The 18,911-nt window shown below is 41.8% G+C and overlaps 2 protein-coding genes across 3 annotated transcripts; one reads left to right on the plus strand and one right to left on the minus strand.

Annotated features, from left to right (window-relative positions):
* The first annotated feature begins 22 nt into the window (after positions 1–22).
* echdc2 (enoyl CoA hydratase domain containing 2) lies at positions 23–7,445 on the plus strand. The gene is made up of 11 exons (XM_032571720.1): positions 23–281; positions 1,243–1,310; positions 1,379–1,466; positions 1,543–1,629; positions 1,717–1,809; positions 3,788–3,844; positions 3,944–4,006; positions 4,094–4,218; positions 5,646–5,696; positions 5,785–5,832; positions 5,992–7,445. The coding sequence occupies exons 1-11, from the start codon at positions 41–43 to the stop codon at positions 6,067–6,069; spliced, it is 999 nt and encodes a 332-aa protein (XP_032427611.1). The 5' UTR covers positions 23–40; the 3' UTR covers positions 6,070–7,445.
* On the minus strand, positions 6,619–18,845 carry zyg11 (zyg-11 family member, cell cycle regulator). Of its 2 annotated transcripts, none has more exons than XM_032571717.1 (18): positions 18,639–18,845; positions 18,129–18,294; positions 16,276–16,487; positions 15,863–16,180; positions 15,674–15,787; positions 14,873–14,989; positions 14,650–14,790; positions 14,329–14,505; positions 11,650–11,714; positions 11,447–11,546; positions 11,325–11,375; positions 11,069–11,230; positions 10,874–10,921; positions 10,573–10,770; positions 10,436–10,488; positions 9,660–9,757; positions 8,864–9,058; positions 6,619–8,791 (listed from the first exon to the last, which is right to left on the minus strand). In XM_032571717.1, exons 1-17 carry the CDS (start codon positions 18,711–18,713, stop codon positions 8,874–8,876), a joined length of 2,280 nt encoding a protein of 759 aa, XP_032427608.1. In that variant the 5' UTR covers positions 18,714–18,845; the 3' UTR covers positions 6,619–8,791; positions 8,864–8,873. The 2 variants fall into 2 exon arrangements, with proteins under 2 accessions (XP_032427608.1, XP_032427609.1); XM_032571718.1 differs by having other exon boundaries at positions 18,395–18,827.
* Between the last annotated feature and the right edge of the window lie 66 nt (positions 18,846–18,911).

Consider the following 18,911-nt stretch of genomic DNA (forward strand, 5'->3'; position numbering starts at 1 on the left):
CTCCTTTTAGGACCAAATTTTTTTTTTTAAAAAACTGAACATGGCATCTGTCCTTTACAGGCTGGCAGTACCGAGGTGCTCTCTGTTGCGGCGCTTGGCTGTGCCACGGCGGGAAACGCAACGACTTAAACACCATGGGTTACACCGGGACGGGACGCGACTGGTAGCCGGGGGAAGTCGCTCTCTTGCGGCCTGCAGCCGCGCCGACAGCCGCTCACAGCACACAGCGGCGGAGGTGTCCGTGGAGGTGGACCTAAAGCGGCTAGTGGGACAGGACGAGGGTAGGGACACATTTTAAAAATACCACATTGTTATTATTATTATAATTATAATTATAGCTCGACAGCAGTCATGTTAGCTGGTACATGTTATTCATTTGGTGGGTTATTTCCTAATAGTTAAATCTTTTGTATGGAGTGCAAGCATCCGCGCAGCGACTTGGTTACTTATAAAGGAAGAAGCAGCAGCATTCCCACAGGTGACCCACTTCTGGATTATTATTAGAAGGTAGAGTTGTGTTTGTCTCACAAGGGAAATCAGAGAGTAAATTATGTCTTTGTGCGGCTATACCTGAAACCACAGCCGGGCCAAAGTTCAATGGAGCCTTGAGAAGAACTTCCTTTAGGGGGCTTCACTTCCGGTCAAACCCACCACTGATGACATTTTTTAATATGATCCATTGTTTGTTGTCTGGACATTTAATATGAGATGGTCTATTGGTAACTAGTGAACCCCTAGTGGTCAATTTAAAGTCTATAAATTAGCTATTCTAAATTAGCCGTTTCAGAGGCTTGTTCTTTATCAGCAAATGTAAAATCTGAGATGTGTAATGTGTGAGAATTCAAGTGCGCTTTGGGGAAACTTCAAAGCACACTGCCTGTCAGCTGGCTGAGTAAAAGTTAATACACACAAACTGTTTAGAAATATTTCTGGTTCCAAAAAAAAACAACAACAGATGTTTAATAAAGTTTAAATCAAATATAATAAAATAAGCGGCTGTAGGAATAATTGTCGCTTTCCTGTTTGGGAATCCCATGCTGGCTCAATATTTTCACACCAGTTCCAACAAATCAAACTCACAGAAAATAGGAAGTGACTAGTCTACTTCCACTGCACACAGCCAGAGCAGGGAAGGGGTGATGAACTTTGCTGACAATCAGTAGCTTATACACCTACAGGTTTAATGAATCCGTTCATTATTAACCATTCGGGTTAACGTCTTGTATTTTGTTTGCCCCCCAGGAATAGTGGAGGTGCTGATGTGCCGACACAGAGCAAGGAACGCTCTCGGTCACACGTTTGTGTCACAGGTGAGCAGACCTGTCTACATCACACACATTCACACAACAGACACAGACCTGAACTCTTTTGTGTGCAGATGAGGGAGCTGGTGTCCACTCTGTCCCATGACTCAGCGGCTCGTGTGGTGATCTTCAAGAGTTTGGTGCCGGGGGTCTTCTGTGCAGGTGAGCGGGGGGGGGACCAGGCTCTGCAGGAAAGTTCTCAGTGAATCTGTGAACCAATAACAATTTCTGTTCACAGGTGCCGACCTGAAAGAACGAGCGTTGATGGACCACTCCGAGTCCGATCAGTTTGTTCACAGCCTGCGCTCCCTCATGACTCAAATAGGTAGCGAGAGAATCAATATACGGGGTTGAATGATGAGTTTGGGGTGGAGCTTTGAACTTTCCTCACCTCGTCTTACTGCCTCGGCAGCGATATTACCCACGCCCACCATCGCAGCGATGGACGGCGTCGCCCTGGGAGGTGGACTGGAGCTCGCGCTGGCCTGCGATCTGCGCACTGCCTGTGAGTGACCTCACCTGTCAAAAGCCTGGCTGGGAAAAGGCGCACGGCTGCTCAGTCAGGTGATGCTAATTCAGCTGGAAGGGGGACGTCATGTTCTCTCTTTGCAGCTGTCAGTAATCCAGTCATATAAGGTCAGCGGGTGAGTTTACACAGGGTGACGGAGGATAGGAACTTCCATTTTCAGTCTTTGCGTTAGACTGACAGTTCCCAGATTGCATCAGTGTTGCTCAGAGCAGTGGCGCTCACCGCGAGGTACTGGTGCGTCCCAAGGTCTCACAAAAAAATATTCTCAGTGGGCATATAACCTGCAAAAGTATTCGTCTGTTTTTAACATTCACATTTTGTGAGGTAACAACCCCAGATCTCAATGTATTTTTTATTTTTTTCTCCCCTCCAGAGGGTCTTTTGTGGGCTCTAGTGTCCCTTATATGAAAGTAGGCTGACAGGAAAGGGGGAAAGAGAGGGGGGAAGACATGCGGCAAATATCACCGGGTCCGGGAATCGAACCTGCGACGACTGCGTCAAGGACTCAAGGCCTCCAAACGTGGGTCGCGCTATCCCCTACGCCACCACAGCACGCCCCATCTCAATGTATTTTAATGGTATTTTATGTGAAATCCCATTAAAAAAGCATACAAAAACTGTGAAGTGGAAGTGCTGGACCCTAATGTGGGTTAATTCAAAGCATCGATTCTTATGCACAGCTTTTCAAGATCAGAGTTATGCTTATTTTTTCTTATGTAAAAAATTGGAAACTCTTGTCATTTTTCTTGCTCTAAATATTTATGCATCTCTCTGTGTTATATAATACATTGGAATTTGTAGCTTAAATATGGCAATAGGTGGAAAATTTGAAGTGGGGCAAATACTTGCAAGGAACCATAAGTGCCTGTCAGTACCAACACTGATCTGCTGTAAAAAAAAACAAACATGTTTATCTTCCCTTTTCACTGAGGAATTTAAAGGACATTGGAAACTATCCAAGTGAGAGCGCAGCACAAATGTTTCCATTTAAAAAATTATCCATGTGTGCAGAAAACGAGAATGAACAAGATGCCTAAAAATTAACAGTGATCGGCAATAACGGAATAGCTTGGGTTTTCTTTTTACAGTGGTGGGGATATGTGAGGTACTTGCCTGTTTTCAGTATCTTACCAAACTGACTCTGAAGAAACGATAAATTGTCATGGAGCTGGAAGGCTAAATGTTAACCACACTGGGGCTTTTTTTAAAGCAGATTTCAGCCATATAAAAATCATAAAATTCAGTAGTGTTACAGTAAATAATTGTTCAGTCTGATGACAAAATTAAGCTGGTATACTATAACATTTTCTGGATACAAGAAGTTTTTTTGGGTGGGGAAAGTTAGTGAAACTCTTTGTAATATGAATCTAAAAACATTTACCTATGGAAAATGTAAATTTAACAGATGGGAAGTTAGGGCTATAATGCCTATGTTAGAGATTAGGAGGAAATTAATTCAATAACTTTAGGTCATCGGATAGTTTGTTATTGTGAATTCCCTGCGTCTACTATCCAGGCTTAATTTATCTAACTAATGCCTGATGATGCAAATTCCACACTATCCAAAGGTGATATTGGAAGCCTTTGTTGCCATCTAGTGGCCAAGGTTTAACTGATTTTCTCCCCACTAAATATCTCTATATTATATCTACAATCTATTTCTTTACATAGCTGCAAATAATTCAGGCAGTAAAGGGGTTAAGTTTTCTATCACTTTTAATGTCTCAGGTGTTTTAATGACCTGGCGTGGAGCCGTGGCGCTAATGATAGCCATCTGCCCAGCTGTGCATGTACATGCATCACCGTGTGATAGGTTATATTAGATGTGGCACTTCAGTGATTGGTTGAGTACGGCTGAGCGAGGTGAGCAGGTGTTTGGGTCCGACGCTCTGACAGAGGCATCACTCAGGCGTTGACCTTCACCCGTCCTCTGTTTTGCGTGCGTGTCTTTCAGCAACTTCTGCCCAGATGGGTCTGATTGAGACGACGCGAGGGCTCCTCCCGGGAGCGGGTAAGTCCACCAGAGCTCACAGAAATCACCCCGAGCCGCACAGATTTTGTTTTACGAAGGAGCTGCGAGAAGTTCACCTTGACGGGGTTTGTCCTGCAGGGGGCAGTCAGCGGCTGCCACGGATGGTCGGCGTCACTCTGGCCAAGGAGCTCATATTCACAGGTGATGGTGAGACAGAATTGCAGACGTCTCAGCAGATTCAGAGGGTCTGATGGAGCAATGCGGTTGTCCGTCTCTGTGTGTTTTCAGGTAGGCGTGTGGGAGGGCAGGCCGCTCTCGAGTTGGGGCTTGTAAACAGAGCCGTAGAACAGAACCAGAGCGGAGATGCTGCTTACAAAGAGGCTCTGACCCTGGCCAGAGAGATACTACCCCAGGTTAGATCACAGTTTGTCTATTTTTAGCTGCAAATTAATAAGTGGTGGCCTGATAGGTATTTCTCAAACCTACATAAAAAGAGAACCACAGACAACGTTTATGAGTTTTCAACCAAGCTACTGCAGGAGAAAACATAGCAAACCACTCCTCCAAGGTGTTTACTATGCGTTCTGACTCCCTTCAGCAGAGCCTGTCTTTTTATTAAGCAGGAGAAAGAAGGGAGTCGAGAGTGAAATGTGGGAGAGTGATAAATCAAAGAATGGCTATTCTGAAACAAGGAAGAACTACATTCTACACACAAGCAGTTTAAGGAGTAACCCAAGATAAGCAGCTGCAGCTTCAAGGTTTAGGGAAAAAGCAAGTTTTGTCTTTCAGACGGTTTAACAAATTTCTCCTCTCTGGGGTGTGAATACTAAACCTTTAGATGCAAAACAAGCTGGTAACTACTTATGTAAGAATGATAACAAAACATAATTATTCTAACATAATAACCCACCTCTGTCCAGTCTTATCATCTGAATGTTCTGAAGAACCAGAGTGGGATATAAATATGGACCAGAGGTGGGTAGAGTACATAAAAAAGGTCCTCAACATATTTTAAAAATAGCTGTCTGAAAATTTACTCGAGTAAAAAAGCTATTTGGTAAAAAGACTACTCAAGTAAAAACAAAACATCAGTCATTTAATATTTTTAAAATTACCTTATCAGATGGATCAAAATATAAAGTTATGTGGAAATGTTGGTATTTTATTTAAAGGACCAAAATGAGAATGATTTAAATAATGATTACAAAATACCAAAATTAGGCAAAACAAAAAGGAAAAAAATAATCCAAATCAATTTCTTTTAATATGAAACTTATGAAACTTTATGTAAAACTTTATGTAAAACTATGCATCTGTGTGTTGTAGGGTGTGTTGATAGAGTATCCAGAAATTTGACTCAAGATACTTGATCTACTGTTTGTAAAACCATGTTGGAACCTTGTGGAGGATCCATAATGCTGTGGGCCTGTTCCTTTTTTGACATCCTTGGTTGGGTGTTTCAGTAAGATAGTGATTCAAAACTTGTGACCAAATCAAAAAAAGAAAAAATTATCTAAACGCAGTGGAAGATCACGCTATTGTAATAAAAAATATACATCTTTAATCCTTTTAAATCTTTTAAGAATGTGACCAGAAATGTATTTCATAAACAGTTCAGGAAGTAAATGGAGCCTTGATAACACTCCATTCTGCAAAACTGTGACCTGATTGAGAAAGCCATGTATATAAAGTAATGTACGTGTGATATTTTTGTACTTTTCCTGACCCCTTAATTTGTTGTTTGTTTGATTAAAAAAACTGAAAAGGTTTTGTGTCTAGTTTTAAATACATCTATTAAAAAAATGGTAAAACCCAACATTGTTTCCTTTGTGATCACCAGGCTCCTTTTGCTGTGCGGATGGCCAAAGAAGCAATAAATAGAGGCGTTGAGGTGATACACGAGGGATTCATCTTCATAATCTGCTTCTTGCAATGTCTTTATATCAAAACAAGGAGTGACTGCAATCCGTTTCCCGCAGGTTGACATTGGGTCAGCAATGGCGATAGAGAGACTGTGTTACGCCAGGGTAAGTTTTCCGGCGATGTTTCCGAATCATTGGTTTTAATGTAAAGAAGTGGACGATTCCAATGGTTTTGTCTTCCCATGGGACATACTTGTTAGGAAGAGCTTCACTGCCTTCACTTAAAACCGATCAAATCCTCACGTGGCGTCTCTTCTTTCTCAGGTCATTCCCACACGGGACCGACAGGAAGGCATGGCGGCATTCATCGAGAAGAGACCGCCACGTTATACTGGGGAATGAAAGCGCTCCACCGGCATACCAACATAAAGTTGAAGAAAGATATTTATAAAACACTGTTTGCAAAAGAATTATGTCCCCCCCCCCCAAATCCAACGGTGCTTTTAAAGTTCTTGGTCAGTGAGGGCTGCAAAATTATTTTTTACTTAGTTGACCCAAAGTTCAGAAGGAAATATTGTAGGATATGAGTGGGTGGGTTCTGTTGTTCAAATCTATCGTCGTTATCGATCATAAGTAGATAATTTAACTTTATTTTTGTAACAGCAGAAGCATATGTTTTGATTAGTTGGAGATATTTTATTTTGTGCAAAAATATCTCCTCTGTTGAGGAACCAATAGCTCTTTTTATGTGTTTAGAAAAATAAAATAAATGAAAATGTTCAAAACTACTAATTGGTATTGGTCAAAAATATTCTTGATCTGCTTTCCTGATAGTCTGTACCCAAGTTTTATGAAAACTGATATCACAGGCCATGTTTTTATTGTGTTATATCTTATAGCTCATGATCTTTTGAGTGGACTAAAAAAAAAAAAAAGAAGCAAACCAGTTTATATGGCAACATACATTCTTTATTTTCATACTTGAAAATATGACTGAGCAGCAGTGTGGCACAGTCTTGGCATACATACGGTATTTTTTTATTTTTTTTTACCCCTTTCCTTTTCTAGTTGAAATAAATTGTAAGAAAACTAAAACTGGCTTTAAATCTGAGCAATGTTCAAGCAATGGACGAAACAGCCAAATTCAACAAAAGAGACAGAAATCCTTACTAAAACTCATAATCCAGTCCCAGTTGGATGCATAACAAATGTGACATGACAGATTTAACAAAACCATAAGGCCATAACTCACTGAGCAGATGAGGCGGTGTACAGTAGGTAAGCTTTGCTGACTAGTATATACGTATATATATATATTTTTTGGTTTCTGGACCTGCTGTCATAGTTCACCTGGTTATGTATGCAAACTGACCTGTCCTTTATGGCATCACGGTTTTTAACCGCAGTTTGTAAAACAGAGGTTGATGTGACTTGCATAGAAAATGCAAGGTGAGAAACTAATTAGTGAATAATTATAGTGGCAGCCTCTGGCCTCAGGGTTCCTATGTAGTCTGGAACATGCAATTAACTCGTATTATTCAAAGTCTGGTTAAGCATTTAAAAGAAATACATTTGGGTATAAAAAAATGTTTACATCAAAGCAGTGATTCCAAACTACTAATAAATTAAGTGAGAACAAAAACTGCATTTGCAGCAAATATTTTTCATTCAGTTAGCCACAAACCTCAAACTATTTTATTTAAATTCTGTGTGATGGACCAACACAAAGCAACAAAGTAGTACATTGTTGAAGAAGGGAAAGTATGCATAACTATCTACAAAAAAAATTGGACGTGGTATGAAATCAGTACGTCACTCTGCTCATTAATAAGCTGTAATGGAAAAACATTTTTATAAGTTCAAATACTTTTGAATAAGGTATTGGCAAGGTATTTTGTTTGAGAGATTTTAAAATAAGCTGCTGCAAATGGCTCCTCCCACAATGCTGAACCTCAACTCTGTGTGGTCCTGTGATATGTCCTCTACAATTAAAAAATGTTTCAGATTTAAAGCTGTATGGACAAAACAAGCATCTGTACGGACAGCAGAGGAATCTGAGGACAGCAGAGGCATCCAACACGATGTGGCATCACAGTCAGCAGTTTTTCTCTTCAACACGATTCCTATTTATGTTAGGGGTGAAAAAAAATAAAAATATTTGAATAGAACTGCATGCAAAAACTGAAATCGTCCTTGGCAGAGAACTATTTTGGCCTCATTATATAATACACTATATAGAAAATGCACGTTGGGAAGCGGAGCAAAACGTAAACATACATACACACACACGTTTCCCAAGGAGAAAACAGATGACACCTACTCTGCCCAGGTCATTACTAGCATTTGTGTCCAGAAGAATATACTTGCACAAAACAACAGACATAATGGGCTAAATATTCCAATAAAATCTGCTTCTGAGTTTTGGAACTGATTTGTTTCAAAACCAGTTTAGAAAATATCAATGTGCTAGAAATTCTCAGTAATTATGGGGAACATTTTGACCCTCCTAGCACATCCGTATCAAGTTCCCCTTTAGCAGGGAGACAAAGTGGGCGCTGCAGACGCAGAGGCATGATTTTAGTGCTTGGAGCTCCGCTACAATCAAGCGTGCAGGCGTTTATTAAAACCAATAGTACGAGCATTCACACCAGCATGCTTGAGCTCTCAGCAGTGTCATGCATATATTTAAAGTTTACCCCCATTTCAGACAATAAAGAAGTTGGCAACACAGCTGGAGCCATCGAAAGCTCCCCCCTACCGCTCAGTCGGTCGGTCTGGGGTTCCACACACCTCAGCGTTTTCTGGCGTGAGAAACATCCAAGTGCTCGGGCGAACGAGAGCGAGCACAAATACAAAACCCAGCTTATCAAGATTTCAATTTTCTCCATCGCTGGGCTCAAAATATTTCTGTCTTGAAATGAACACAAAGGAAATAAATAAGGTTTAGAGTGTGCAAACGTTTGCGTTTTCTCTGTCTTTTGCTCCTGTTTTCTTCAGAAGCATCCGAGAGCGTTTGCGTGAGCGACAGGCGTCGCAATCGCCCACGCATGCGCTCTCACACGACTCCCTTTTCCGTGACGAGACCGCGTTCCGGCTCCTCTTCTTCATCAGGGCTCACCGTTTTCTGAAAGGGAAGACGCGAGATCATGAGACGTCTTTGAAGCTGTAAGCTTTTTTTTTTTTGAGTTTTCTTCACCTGTGTGGCGTTACTGCGCGGGCGGACGTCGACTTGTGTGCGCGGGCTGGCCGGTGCGCGCTCTATGTCGCTGCAGGCTCTCCAGGATGCTTTCGGCCAGCAGTTTCACGTCTTTGTGCGTCTGCGGGTGCGTGTGAACGAGCTCGAGCTGGTCCAAGCCGCCCTCCTCCAACAGCATGCTGCAGTAGCGAGACGCTGCAGGAAAGTGGCAACGGAGCATCGGAGAGGCGAGCGGGGTGGTGTGAAGAAATGGATGCTGGGTTTTCAAAATATTCACTGATAAAAATCTGAAAAGTGTGGCAGGTATTTGTTTCCAGCCTGAGTTTGGGGTCTGCGTAAGCCAACTTTTAGCCAATCTATTTAGGCAGAACGCATAAAAAAACGTCTTTGAACTTACAAATCTTGACAAAAACTCACATATCCAAAAAAATTCAAGGATTATCAATACCTTTACTTTTATCTAAATAGCACAGGAGCCACCTTTATTGTCTTACGAAGGGAAATTAAGGTGCAATGGCAACATGAAGTTTAAAATTTCTTAAAGTGTTAAAAATAACAATAGTAATAATATACTGTATAAGACTATAACAGAAAATACTATCCACTTATTAGAAATAAAAGTATTGGGCTGGCGATCCAAAGGACGTACAACTGAGTCTGATGACTTTTCTACAAATGTACATAATGTGTGCATGTAGTGAGCACTGAAAAAGACAGACTGTTTACAATACAGTACATCAGCGCAGAAAAAAACAGATGTGTAAGAAACGCTATTTAAAAGTGTCCCGAGTCTCACCATTTTTGCTGCACACATGCTGCATGGCCCAGGCTGCCCACAGCTGGACGCCGGGTGTGTGAAAACACTCCAGCAGGGGAAAGAACGGGTTAAAAGACCTGAGGAACAAGAGAAGGACAAGTTCACTTTAAACTTTTCTCACAAGCTGTAAAGATTTACTAAACAACCACAGTAGCAATAATGTCAACTTTTTATCATGACGGATGGAAGGTCAGGGTCTCTGCAGGTTTCACCAACTCAGATTTAATACATTTTTAAGACCATTATGAATGAAATTTAAGACCTGTTTCATGACAGAAATGTACAAAAGAAAATGTCATATTTCATATGGCAGTGTCAGGCGTTTTTGCCCATAGAGCACATAGCATCAAACAGGTTAGCAACATAAGTTGTCCAATGACAAAGACGAACGTCGTTGGGTCAACTGGTGACAATTAACATTTACCAATGATTGATGCTAAGAAGCTAGCTAGCTATGAAGGTTTTGTTAGCAACTAGTTAGCGGTAGCCTCAACCACCTCAAATCACAAAACGTAATGAAGTTTCGGAGTGCGACTCAAATGTTTGCCTGATAGAAAAGTTTCAAAAAACAAACAAACTACATATATGAGAGTAAATAGTCCTGCCATGACAAAACATGACCTGTGATTAACGTATCTAAGGTAAACTTAATTTTAAAAAATTTATTTATGATATTTTAAGGCCTTAATTTCAGATAGACGAATTTAAAAGTTTTCAAGGATGCACTGTATAAAATCTCTACATCCGCAGCTTACCTGTAGGCCACCATTTCACACTCCGGAGGGGGCCACTTCATAATGACAGCATGCTAGAAAAGGCGGACACGTAAATGACCCCGGTGCTTCGTATGTTTTACATCCATCACTTTGAAGAGGTTCTGCTGAACTCCTACCAGCTGCTCGAGCAGCGAACCCCGCAGAGCCGGGCTGAGCGACCAGGCCTCCTCGCCTCGTGACGTCAGGTGTGCAAGGATCCCGGCGGCGAAGTAGCTGACCTCCACCTCGGGGCTGTGCAGCAGAGCGCTGATGTGGTCCAGAAAGCTCTGCACCATCAGCTCCCCGTGCAGTTCCCTGACTTCTGCTATGTTGTTCTGCATGGCAGAGGGCAAAAAAGGAATGTCGAGGCCCTTAAGTTGGCCGGTCAAGCAAACTAGAGTTTTTTTCGGAAGGGCAGGAAAAGGTCAGTAAACATACCAGAAGACCTAGCACCTTCTGCTGGATGGAAGATTCATTGGGGAAAGACTGCAGCGATGGAGGAGGGGAAGGATGGAAAATAAAAGTGAGTCACAAAGCCCTACAGTGATATGCAAATGTGCTATGTGCTGCTAATGATGATTAACTCCTGTAGGAATCAGCATGCAGAGTCTTATTTTTAAGGCTTGTGTGTACCTCCAGCACTTTAATGAACAGATCCAAGCCTTGGTTCTCAATAAAATGGCGGCAGGTCGTCGGCGATTCATCTGTGAGGTTCCAGAGCGCGCTCAGCGTAAATTTCAGCGTCGCATCCACGACGTTCTGGTTTGCCTTCTGACGCACAATGTGCAGCAGTTGCTGCAAGCCGGGGAGACAGCGTGTATTTAGTCTAAAGTTGTCGACTTTTATGGTAAACTTGTGATTATTTTTCCAGACGTGAGAGGAGTCGTACCTTCACGATGAACAGCTCGGCTCCCAGCTGGGCGGTCTGTTCGGTGGACAGCTGCAAAGATCAAACACGACCGTGAAAAAGATCTGGAATGCAGAGAAGACTGTGAGCCAGTCAACGTGTACCTTAGCAGCCAGTATGGAGATGATAGCCACAGCCATCCTCTGCATGTTCTGATCTTCGTGGTTGCAGAGCCACTGCATCACCAGTTTGGCTGCTTCGAACCTTGTGAACAAAGGCACGACGACTCACAATCCAGACTTTGCCCGACGATGTTAAATAGTGGGATGTGAATTATTTAGAGACGGTGTGAAGATCTGTTTCTCACCTGTTGAACGGAACTTCTTGTAAGATGCGATCGCTGCACAGAGACAGCAGGCAGTTTTTCTGCAGCTGCAAAAAGAGAAAGCAAAACAGACATTTCAGAACGTGTAAAAAAAACCCACACATCTTCATGATGTTGCCAAAAAAGTTCCACTTAGACCCACAAATTTGATTGTGAAAGATTAAAACAGAACAAGAAAAGGGAAGCTAAAAATTCTGATTGTTGAAAGTTCCTCCATTCAAATTTTAAGATGTCACAACACATGTTTGCATTTACAGTTTCAGATTTACATCGGTTAGTTTTTCCATATTCTGGCGTTTTCCGGGACAGAACCACAAAGGTGACAACTATTACTGCTACAAATTCAGACAAGTGATGTCTGATGTACATTATACAGCCGGAACTAGCAATTATTTTAGTGATCGACATTTCAATTGATTGTTCTGACAATTAATCGGATAAAAAAAGAAACATTTAACCACTTAAGCCTTTTTGTACAATATTAGAAATGCATTTAAATATGCAAATAAACAAATATTTCCTTGTATAAATAAGTTAATACGTCCCAGAGGTTTATACAACTGTCTGGAGCAGAGTATAGCATCGCTACCCCACCTGCACACTGCCACACAGCTGGCCTAGAGAAAACTGCTACACGTTCCCACCACTTACATAAAAACTCAAATTTGACACCGACGGTGGAAACTGAAGTCATGCCAATCAACACTCTTGTTAAAGTAAAGCACCAACAGTTTCAGATCAGCTCAAATCTGCATGTTAGACCTGGTTCTGGATATTTGGTCATGTGAGAACAGATCACAAAGCTACTTCTCTCTGTCGCCAATTTATTCAGAACGACGGTTTTAGTCCCACGAGGTCTCGCTCTCTGTTCCACTCCCTGCACGTCGCTAAGGCGCACACAAATTCCCGAAAACAGAGCTTTGATAGTTCAGTACATACATGTTCAACACAATGATTGGTTGGACTAAATAAGTGATGATCTAACCTCTCTCTGTCTCCGCCGTGGATCGTTTTCTAATTATTATTCGGATACTTGTTGATGTATGAGGTATTGATATAATCATTTAAGATAGCTGCTGATAAATGAGGCTCTGATATAATCATTTTCTGCTCAGGAAAGCGCAGTGGCAAAGAATCCCTCTGCTCTGTGAGTCCCAGAGGGGTCACTTATGCTCCTGCTGAGTGTGTGATCAGAAAAGCTTACATTGTACAAGCTAAGAGTTTTGGCGTGTCAAATTTTGTTCCATAAAGAGAGAAGCAAAAATGCTCCTTACAATCACGCCGAGTTGTTCTGAAACCAACAATATATCCCAAACTGGGAGAATAAAGACAATAAATCTGGCAAAAATGTTTCAACTTTAATTGTTATATTTCCACCTGTCACCTCCCACAATCAGTTTAAGAAATGTATAAAAGTGAAGTAAATGGACCCCATCTTCTACCATACTGAAAATCATTGTCTACGACTGGGGCTAGATTTTAAAAACTGCTTACCCAAGTGTTTGGGGGACCCAAAGATTTTTTTTTATGGATACATATTTTGCAAGCAAACTTGTAGTGTTTTGGTTTGTTTGTTTTGGTGTAAAGCCACTATATTGTTCAACAAGCTTCAGTTTTCTTTCTTTTGTTGACGTTCATTAGCTTAGCTCTTAGCTGACGCGTTTCTGTCCAACGATATGCTCTTGTGCATTAAAGAAGCAATTACTAGTCCACACAAAGTCTGACGAACGACGAACTTTACTTTTCTTCAGAGCTTTTCTTTGAACAGACATTACATAAGGATTTTTTAATCTTGCGCAGCATTCCACATTTGACGGTCAAAAACTGTGCAGAGCTCAATTAACCACACCACATTCAATTTTCTTTCTGGACTAAGTGAAACAGCACTTTTCATATATTTTCAATTACGTCCTTTAGGTGGCGCTTTTCTACAAAAAACATACTAAAATAAAACCTTATTGTTAAGAAAATATCCAAGTATGCAAAAGGCATACAATAATAAACAATATTACAAACTGACATGTTTGGGTCTTACAAAACTCATAGACCTACATCAAGAAAGGTGTTTTTATATTGGTGATTTTTTATAAACAATATAGGTCATTAAATCAGCAGAATTTGAAGATAATGTAATTATAGAACATCCTTTAGCATGTAGCAGCCTACCAGACGTTTTAAACCAACAATGCATTGATTTGTACCCACCAATGTGCTGGTCTACCAATCAGTGTACTGTAATTTTCATGTGTAAAATACATTTTTAGTGGATAGGGAACCAAAACTGGCTCCAGATTCTTCTAAATGCAGCCGTGCCCTGGACTTTCTCTGGGCTTTTTGTTGGTTGTGTTTTGACTTCTGCTGCGTTTCGTGTAAATTACATTTGGTGCTAAAAGGGTGGCAACTCTATGCTGATCCTTAGCAGGAGTGTTATTAAGTAAATGAAAGAGAAGTTTTTAAAATCACTCCAAGTTCAGTGAAAACATAAAATGTAGCAAGCAGTAAACAGATAAAAGCACCTTCCAACTTCACTGCTTTTGTTGCAGAAAAAGAGAAATGGGGTAAGGAATGATAGCAAGCATCCACACAGACTCATGTAGAAGATTACTCAAGCACATGTGCACTTTATGACGGAGCAGCAATGAAGGACTCCTGACGTTTTACCTGTTGGTGGTTGGGGAACGTCCTCATGGCCTCCAGGAGGAGCTGGGTGACGGTACTCAACAGCCGGACCGGCATCCCTGCTGCCAGGTCCTGCTTTGTCAAGTTGAACACACACGCGCTGGCGGCCAGCTGGACGTTTAGAGTGGCCGGGTGATTCTTCATGCCCAAAACTACAAGCTGCACAGAAAGTCAAAGGCAAAATTAAAAGGGAAATTGTCTGAAGGTTGCTTAGAAACAACAGATCCCATGTTTTGTTGTTTGTCAACCATGGCAAAATTGTTTTCTTTTTTCCTTCCGCATTATTTTGAGGGAACTATTTACCTTTAGAATGTCAGGCCGCGGTTTCTCCATGACGTGAGTCAGGCTGAACAGATGAAACAGAGCTTCCCTGACGAATCCCTCCCTCTCGCTGTATCGCCGCAACGCCTCGCAGATCTGAGTCTCGTTGGCTTCTCCTGTTACCTGTTTCCATGCAGAAAAAGCCTCAGCAGACCCAAAATCCTCCACTTTGTTTCCACGTTAATCCTTGTGCGCTCGTTCCTACCTTAAGATTTCCTTCTCCGGAGAGGAAGTCGGAAAAGCCGGCGTCTGTGGCCAAAAGGCCCACAAAGGTCATCCCGGGCCTCTCTTCGACAAACGCCCTGACGGCTTTATCGGACACCTGCAACAAATGAAGACAGAATATATACACTTTTAGTAATCGATTGAACTTTAGTAATCCATTGATCTATCGAATATTCTAAAGAATAATCTGAAAAAAAGAAATAATAATAATTGGCACATTCTGCAGATTTTCCATTTATCCGCTTAAATGTTTTTCATACGATAAAATACATTAAAAGATGCTTTTTTTAAATAACAAAGCAAATATTTGTTTTGCGTCAAATACAACAGCATTCCTTTTGTGAATCATTGATCATTTGTAACAAAGGATGCACCTGCAGGTAAAAAATATTTTTAACATCAACATGTGAAAACTCAGCTTTTTCTGCTTGACTTATCAATTCAGCATAGGACTGATCCATTATACTATTGTATTGATTAACTAATTAATAACTGGATAGCAAGAGGTGCTTAATAGGAGATTGTTTTATTTCTTTTCCAGAATTTTAACTGTGTGAAGCTGAAACTTTTCCATTTCAGGAGTTCTGGGTCGAACGTCTCTACAGACAAAGCTTATTTATTTTTGTCTCAAATGCAAAATGTATGTATTTTTAGCAAATTACCTTTTTTTTTAGTCTGTGTACTCCAGTTAATGATTAATCAATTACTAAATTAGTTGACTATTATTTCAATAACCGATTCATCGCAATTAATCGTCTCAGCCCTGATAAAGAAAACGCACCTGTTTCCTGCCTGAGACGTCCAGGGAAACGAGAGCAGGAAGGATCCCCCGCTGTGCCAGCAGCTGACAGGCCACGTCGGAGGTAAACTGCTTATCATCGCTGATGTCCAGGTGCTGCGTTGAGCACAAGCATGAGTTCTCGCTCTGCCGCCGTAAATGTGCGGCAACACCAGAATGATGGCTACCAACCTGCAGCACATTCAGCTGGCCTATGACTCCGAGCAGCTGAGCCGTGCTCATCTCCAGCCTCTTCAGCTGGTGCAGCGTTAGCGAGCGGAGGCGCTCCTTCAGGCCCAGCAGCGGGCTCAGGTTGGTCACCGACGTGTTGGAGAGATCCAGGCTCTCCAGTCGAGGCAGGGAGCAGACGTCGACAAGGCCGGAGTCGTAGAACTCCACGTTGGCTAGAGACAGGGAGCGCAGGCCGCGCAGGGCGCTGAAACGGTACCAGCTCGGTTCCTCCAGAGAAGCCATGGTGAGTCCGGTCAAGATTAACCGCTGGAGGGACTCCTGCATGGAGAGAGGAAAAAAAAATAATTCAGATTGACTTCAAGTTGTACAAAGAATGGAGTTCTTAGCAGGTGACACCTCCCAGTTTATTTTACCTGACAGTATTTGTTGGTAGCCAATCCCTGCAGGATGTCAGGAATGGTGAGGTCCGCGTTGACCCTTGCGGCGTCCAGCTCCAGCAGTCTGTGCGGGCAGAGGGCTTTCTGGAACGCCTCGGCAGAGATCCGGGCCGTGCGGATGCAGGCTCGTCTCAGCCGCAGATACTGACAGTTCCTGAACACCCCTACGGTGCTGTCATTCAGGAGACCTGGAGGGGAATGAAGCATCATCCGTCACAATTTCTCAACATGTCAACATTTCATTGTTTTTTATTTGAGGAACAGATACACCTGACATGAGGAGGTAACAGTGAAATGTCGGAGCCAATATTTAAACACGACAAAACCTTGTCTTTCAATTCAGAAGCCTGTTAACATGAAAAAAAGATTTAGTAAAATACAATAATCTATGGCAGTCAGTGTATTATATATATTTTTTCAAATTAATTAAATCTCAACTGACATAAAAGGTGTGTATTTTAGCTGAGGTCTCCCTGTGAAGTGGGTTTCTTATCTGATAAATTAACACAAAGTTTCACATAAGTGTGAAATGAAAGTAAAAATCATACATTGCTTTTAAATTTCTTAAAAAAACAAAACACAACTGTAAAGGCAGCGTAAAATTCAACCACACCGATTGACTTCAAAAGTCGGCTAATTATAAAATAGAGTACACCTGTATATATCTATAAACATGAGTCCATGAGCCTTGTTAGAAAACATCAGTGAACAAACAGCATCATGAAGCACAGCAGACGGGGACATCCCAGAACCAAAAACATGCCAAAGCACGGCCGTAAAAAGAGAAGCAGCCAAGAGGCCTGTTTTGACTCTGGAGGAGCAGCAGAAACACTCCAAGCATGTGGAAGATGTCAAATGTGAGAAAAATTCACCTTTCTAACTTGCATGCAAAATACTATGCGAAATGTGTGAAACATTGTTGTGGCAGGTGCAGAGCAGCTAGTCAGTGTTCAACATATATTTGGATGAAGACAAGTAAAGGGAAGAAAATGTATTTAAGGTCTTACTTACATCTATTTGACGTGCAAAGCTGGTAGCTGTAACTGCAGCTAGAAGCATTGACTGTTTCTTTTAGATGTAGATTTGTAAAAATGTTGAGGACCATGTATTCTTTTCAATTTCAAAAACACTTTCCTGTAGGAAATTAAATGTTGTAACTCAAATTACTCAAGTTTCTTCAAGGAGTGCTGTAGCGGTGTGTGTTGTAGCAAATTTGAAGAAACCTCTGACTGAAGACCCTGTTTTTCTATGACAATCTCATGAAGAGGATGGTCAGGGTTATCCATAATTTTCTTGATTTTATGTAAGATTCTTCTCCAGAGGTCCCACGGTCATCCCCAGAACTGACCCAGACTTTTTTTTTTTTAATCAGATTGTTGAGCTTTTTTAGGTCCCTGGCTCTGATGCTGCTCTGAGATGATACTCTCAACAACAGACTTATAATTCTTCATCTTCACAATAGTGTGCTACTGTGATTCTGCACAAGTTCATAACTGTAACAGGGGTAAAATGTGCAAATGTTGACGGACAAGAGCGTGTGGACGAATGAGAAATGATTTAAAAGTTAACTTAATTAAACAAAATAAAGCCATAAGGAAAGTAAACAATAAATTAAAAACATTGAAATCAGCAGATGCAAATAAAAAAAAGCATGTGTAGGGGAACATTATTTCTTCACAACAATAAAACATTTCTACACTGAGATGGAAATGAGTGCCTTTAGGCTTTTTGCTTCCACTCAGTTTGTTAAGAATCATCAAATTCTCGCTGACCTCCCTCTCCCAGATTCCCACAACATGCATCCCCTTATACATATAGGTTAGGCTCACCTTCAGTGGCCATCTTGGCCAGAAGCTGGTCTGCCAGCTCCTGAGGGAAGAGCACAGCCTCCCTGAAGCACAAGGAGCCGTCAGGCAGCTTCACGCAGAAACACTCCAGGTTCTGGCTCACATAGGTGAGGCACAGGTCTGTCAGAGCCGCCGGGGAGGCGTCATCCTGGAAACCAATGCAGAAGTGTTTTTGTTTATCTGATGTTTTTCCAAATGAAGGGGAAAAAAAACATACTGGCAAAAAATAAAATAAAATTACAACCTACCGTGTTTAAAAACAGAGAAGCCATAGCCATAGTGTAAAAGAGAAAATAAAGAGGATAGTTGTAGCTTGAAAGCAGCAGAGGGCTGGCGTCAGAAAGAACCAGGAGAAATGCAGTTGTTTTCTGTCTGTATCAGAGCTTTTCAGTTTCTTTTTCACCTGCCTGTTCTGACACAGAGCTGAGCGGAGCGGAGGGACAGCAGTGAAAGTAGGACGAGCGATAAGACTGGACCTAGCAGCTAGCTTACTTGTTGTTGCCACTGAGCTGAGAAACCTCCCCCGCTGCTAAAACACCCGAAGCCTCCCGAGGTGGCGGAGTTCATGTCGACCAAAGCGCCGCAGCGACAGAAAACCTGCGAAATGAGGAACGAGACAGGAGCGACGTTTTTACTGCGAGCGACGTCTGGTTTCCCCCCCCCTCTCTCTCTGGCTGAAGCGAAGCGACAGACAGTAAACAAAGGTCACAACACAGGAAATACATTAGGAGAGGAGGCGGCGCTACGGAAGCCCGCGCAGGACGG

Source organism: Xiphophorus hellerii, chromosome 9 (genome assembly GCF_003331165.1).
Source record: "Xiphophorus hellerii strain 12219 chromosome 9, Xiphophorus_hellerii-4.1, whole genome shotgun sequence".
NCBI lineage: Eukaryota > Metazoa > Chordata > Actinopteri > Cyprinodontiformes > Poeciliidae > Xiphophorus > Xiphophorus hellerii.

Coding starts and splice junctions, on each gene's coding strand:
- echdc2 (XM_032571720.1), top strand. CDS start 41: ATGGCATCTGTCCTTTACAGGCTGGCAGTACCGAGGTGCTCTCTGTTG. Junction 1,311..1,378: donor GTCACACGTTTGTGTCACAG/GTGAGCAGACCT, acceptor TTTTGTGTGCAG/ATGAGGGAGCTGGTGTCCAC. Junction 4,219..5,645: donor CCAGAGAGATACTACCCCAG/GTTAGATCACAG, acceptor TGTGATCACCAG/GCTCCTTTTGCTGTGCGGAT.
- zyg11 (XM_032571717.1), bottom strand. CDS start 18,713: ATGAACTCCGCCACCTCGGGAGGCTTCGGGTGTTTTAGCAGCGGGGGA. Junction 18,295..18,638: donor CAGCTCAGTGGCAACAACAA/GTAAGCTAGCTG, acceptor ATTGGTTTCCAG/GATGACGCCTCCCCGGCGGC. Junction 15,788..15,862: donor GCCAGCTGAATGTGCTGCAG/GTTGGTAGCCAT, acceptor TGCTCAACGCAG/CACCTGGACATCAGCGATGA.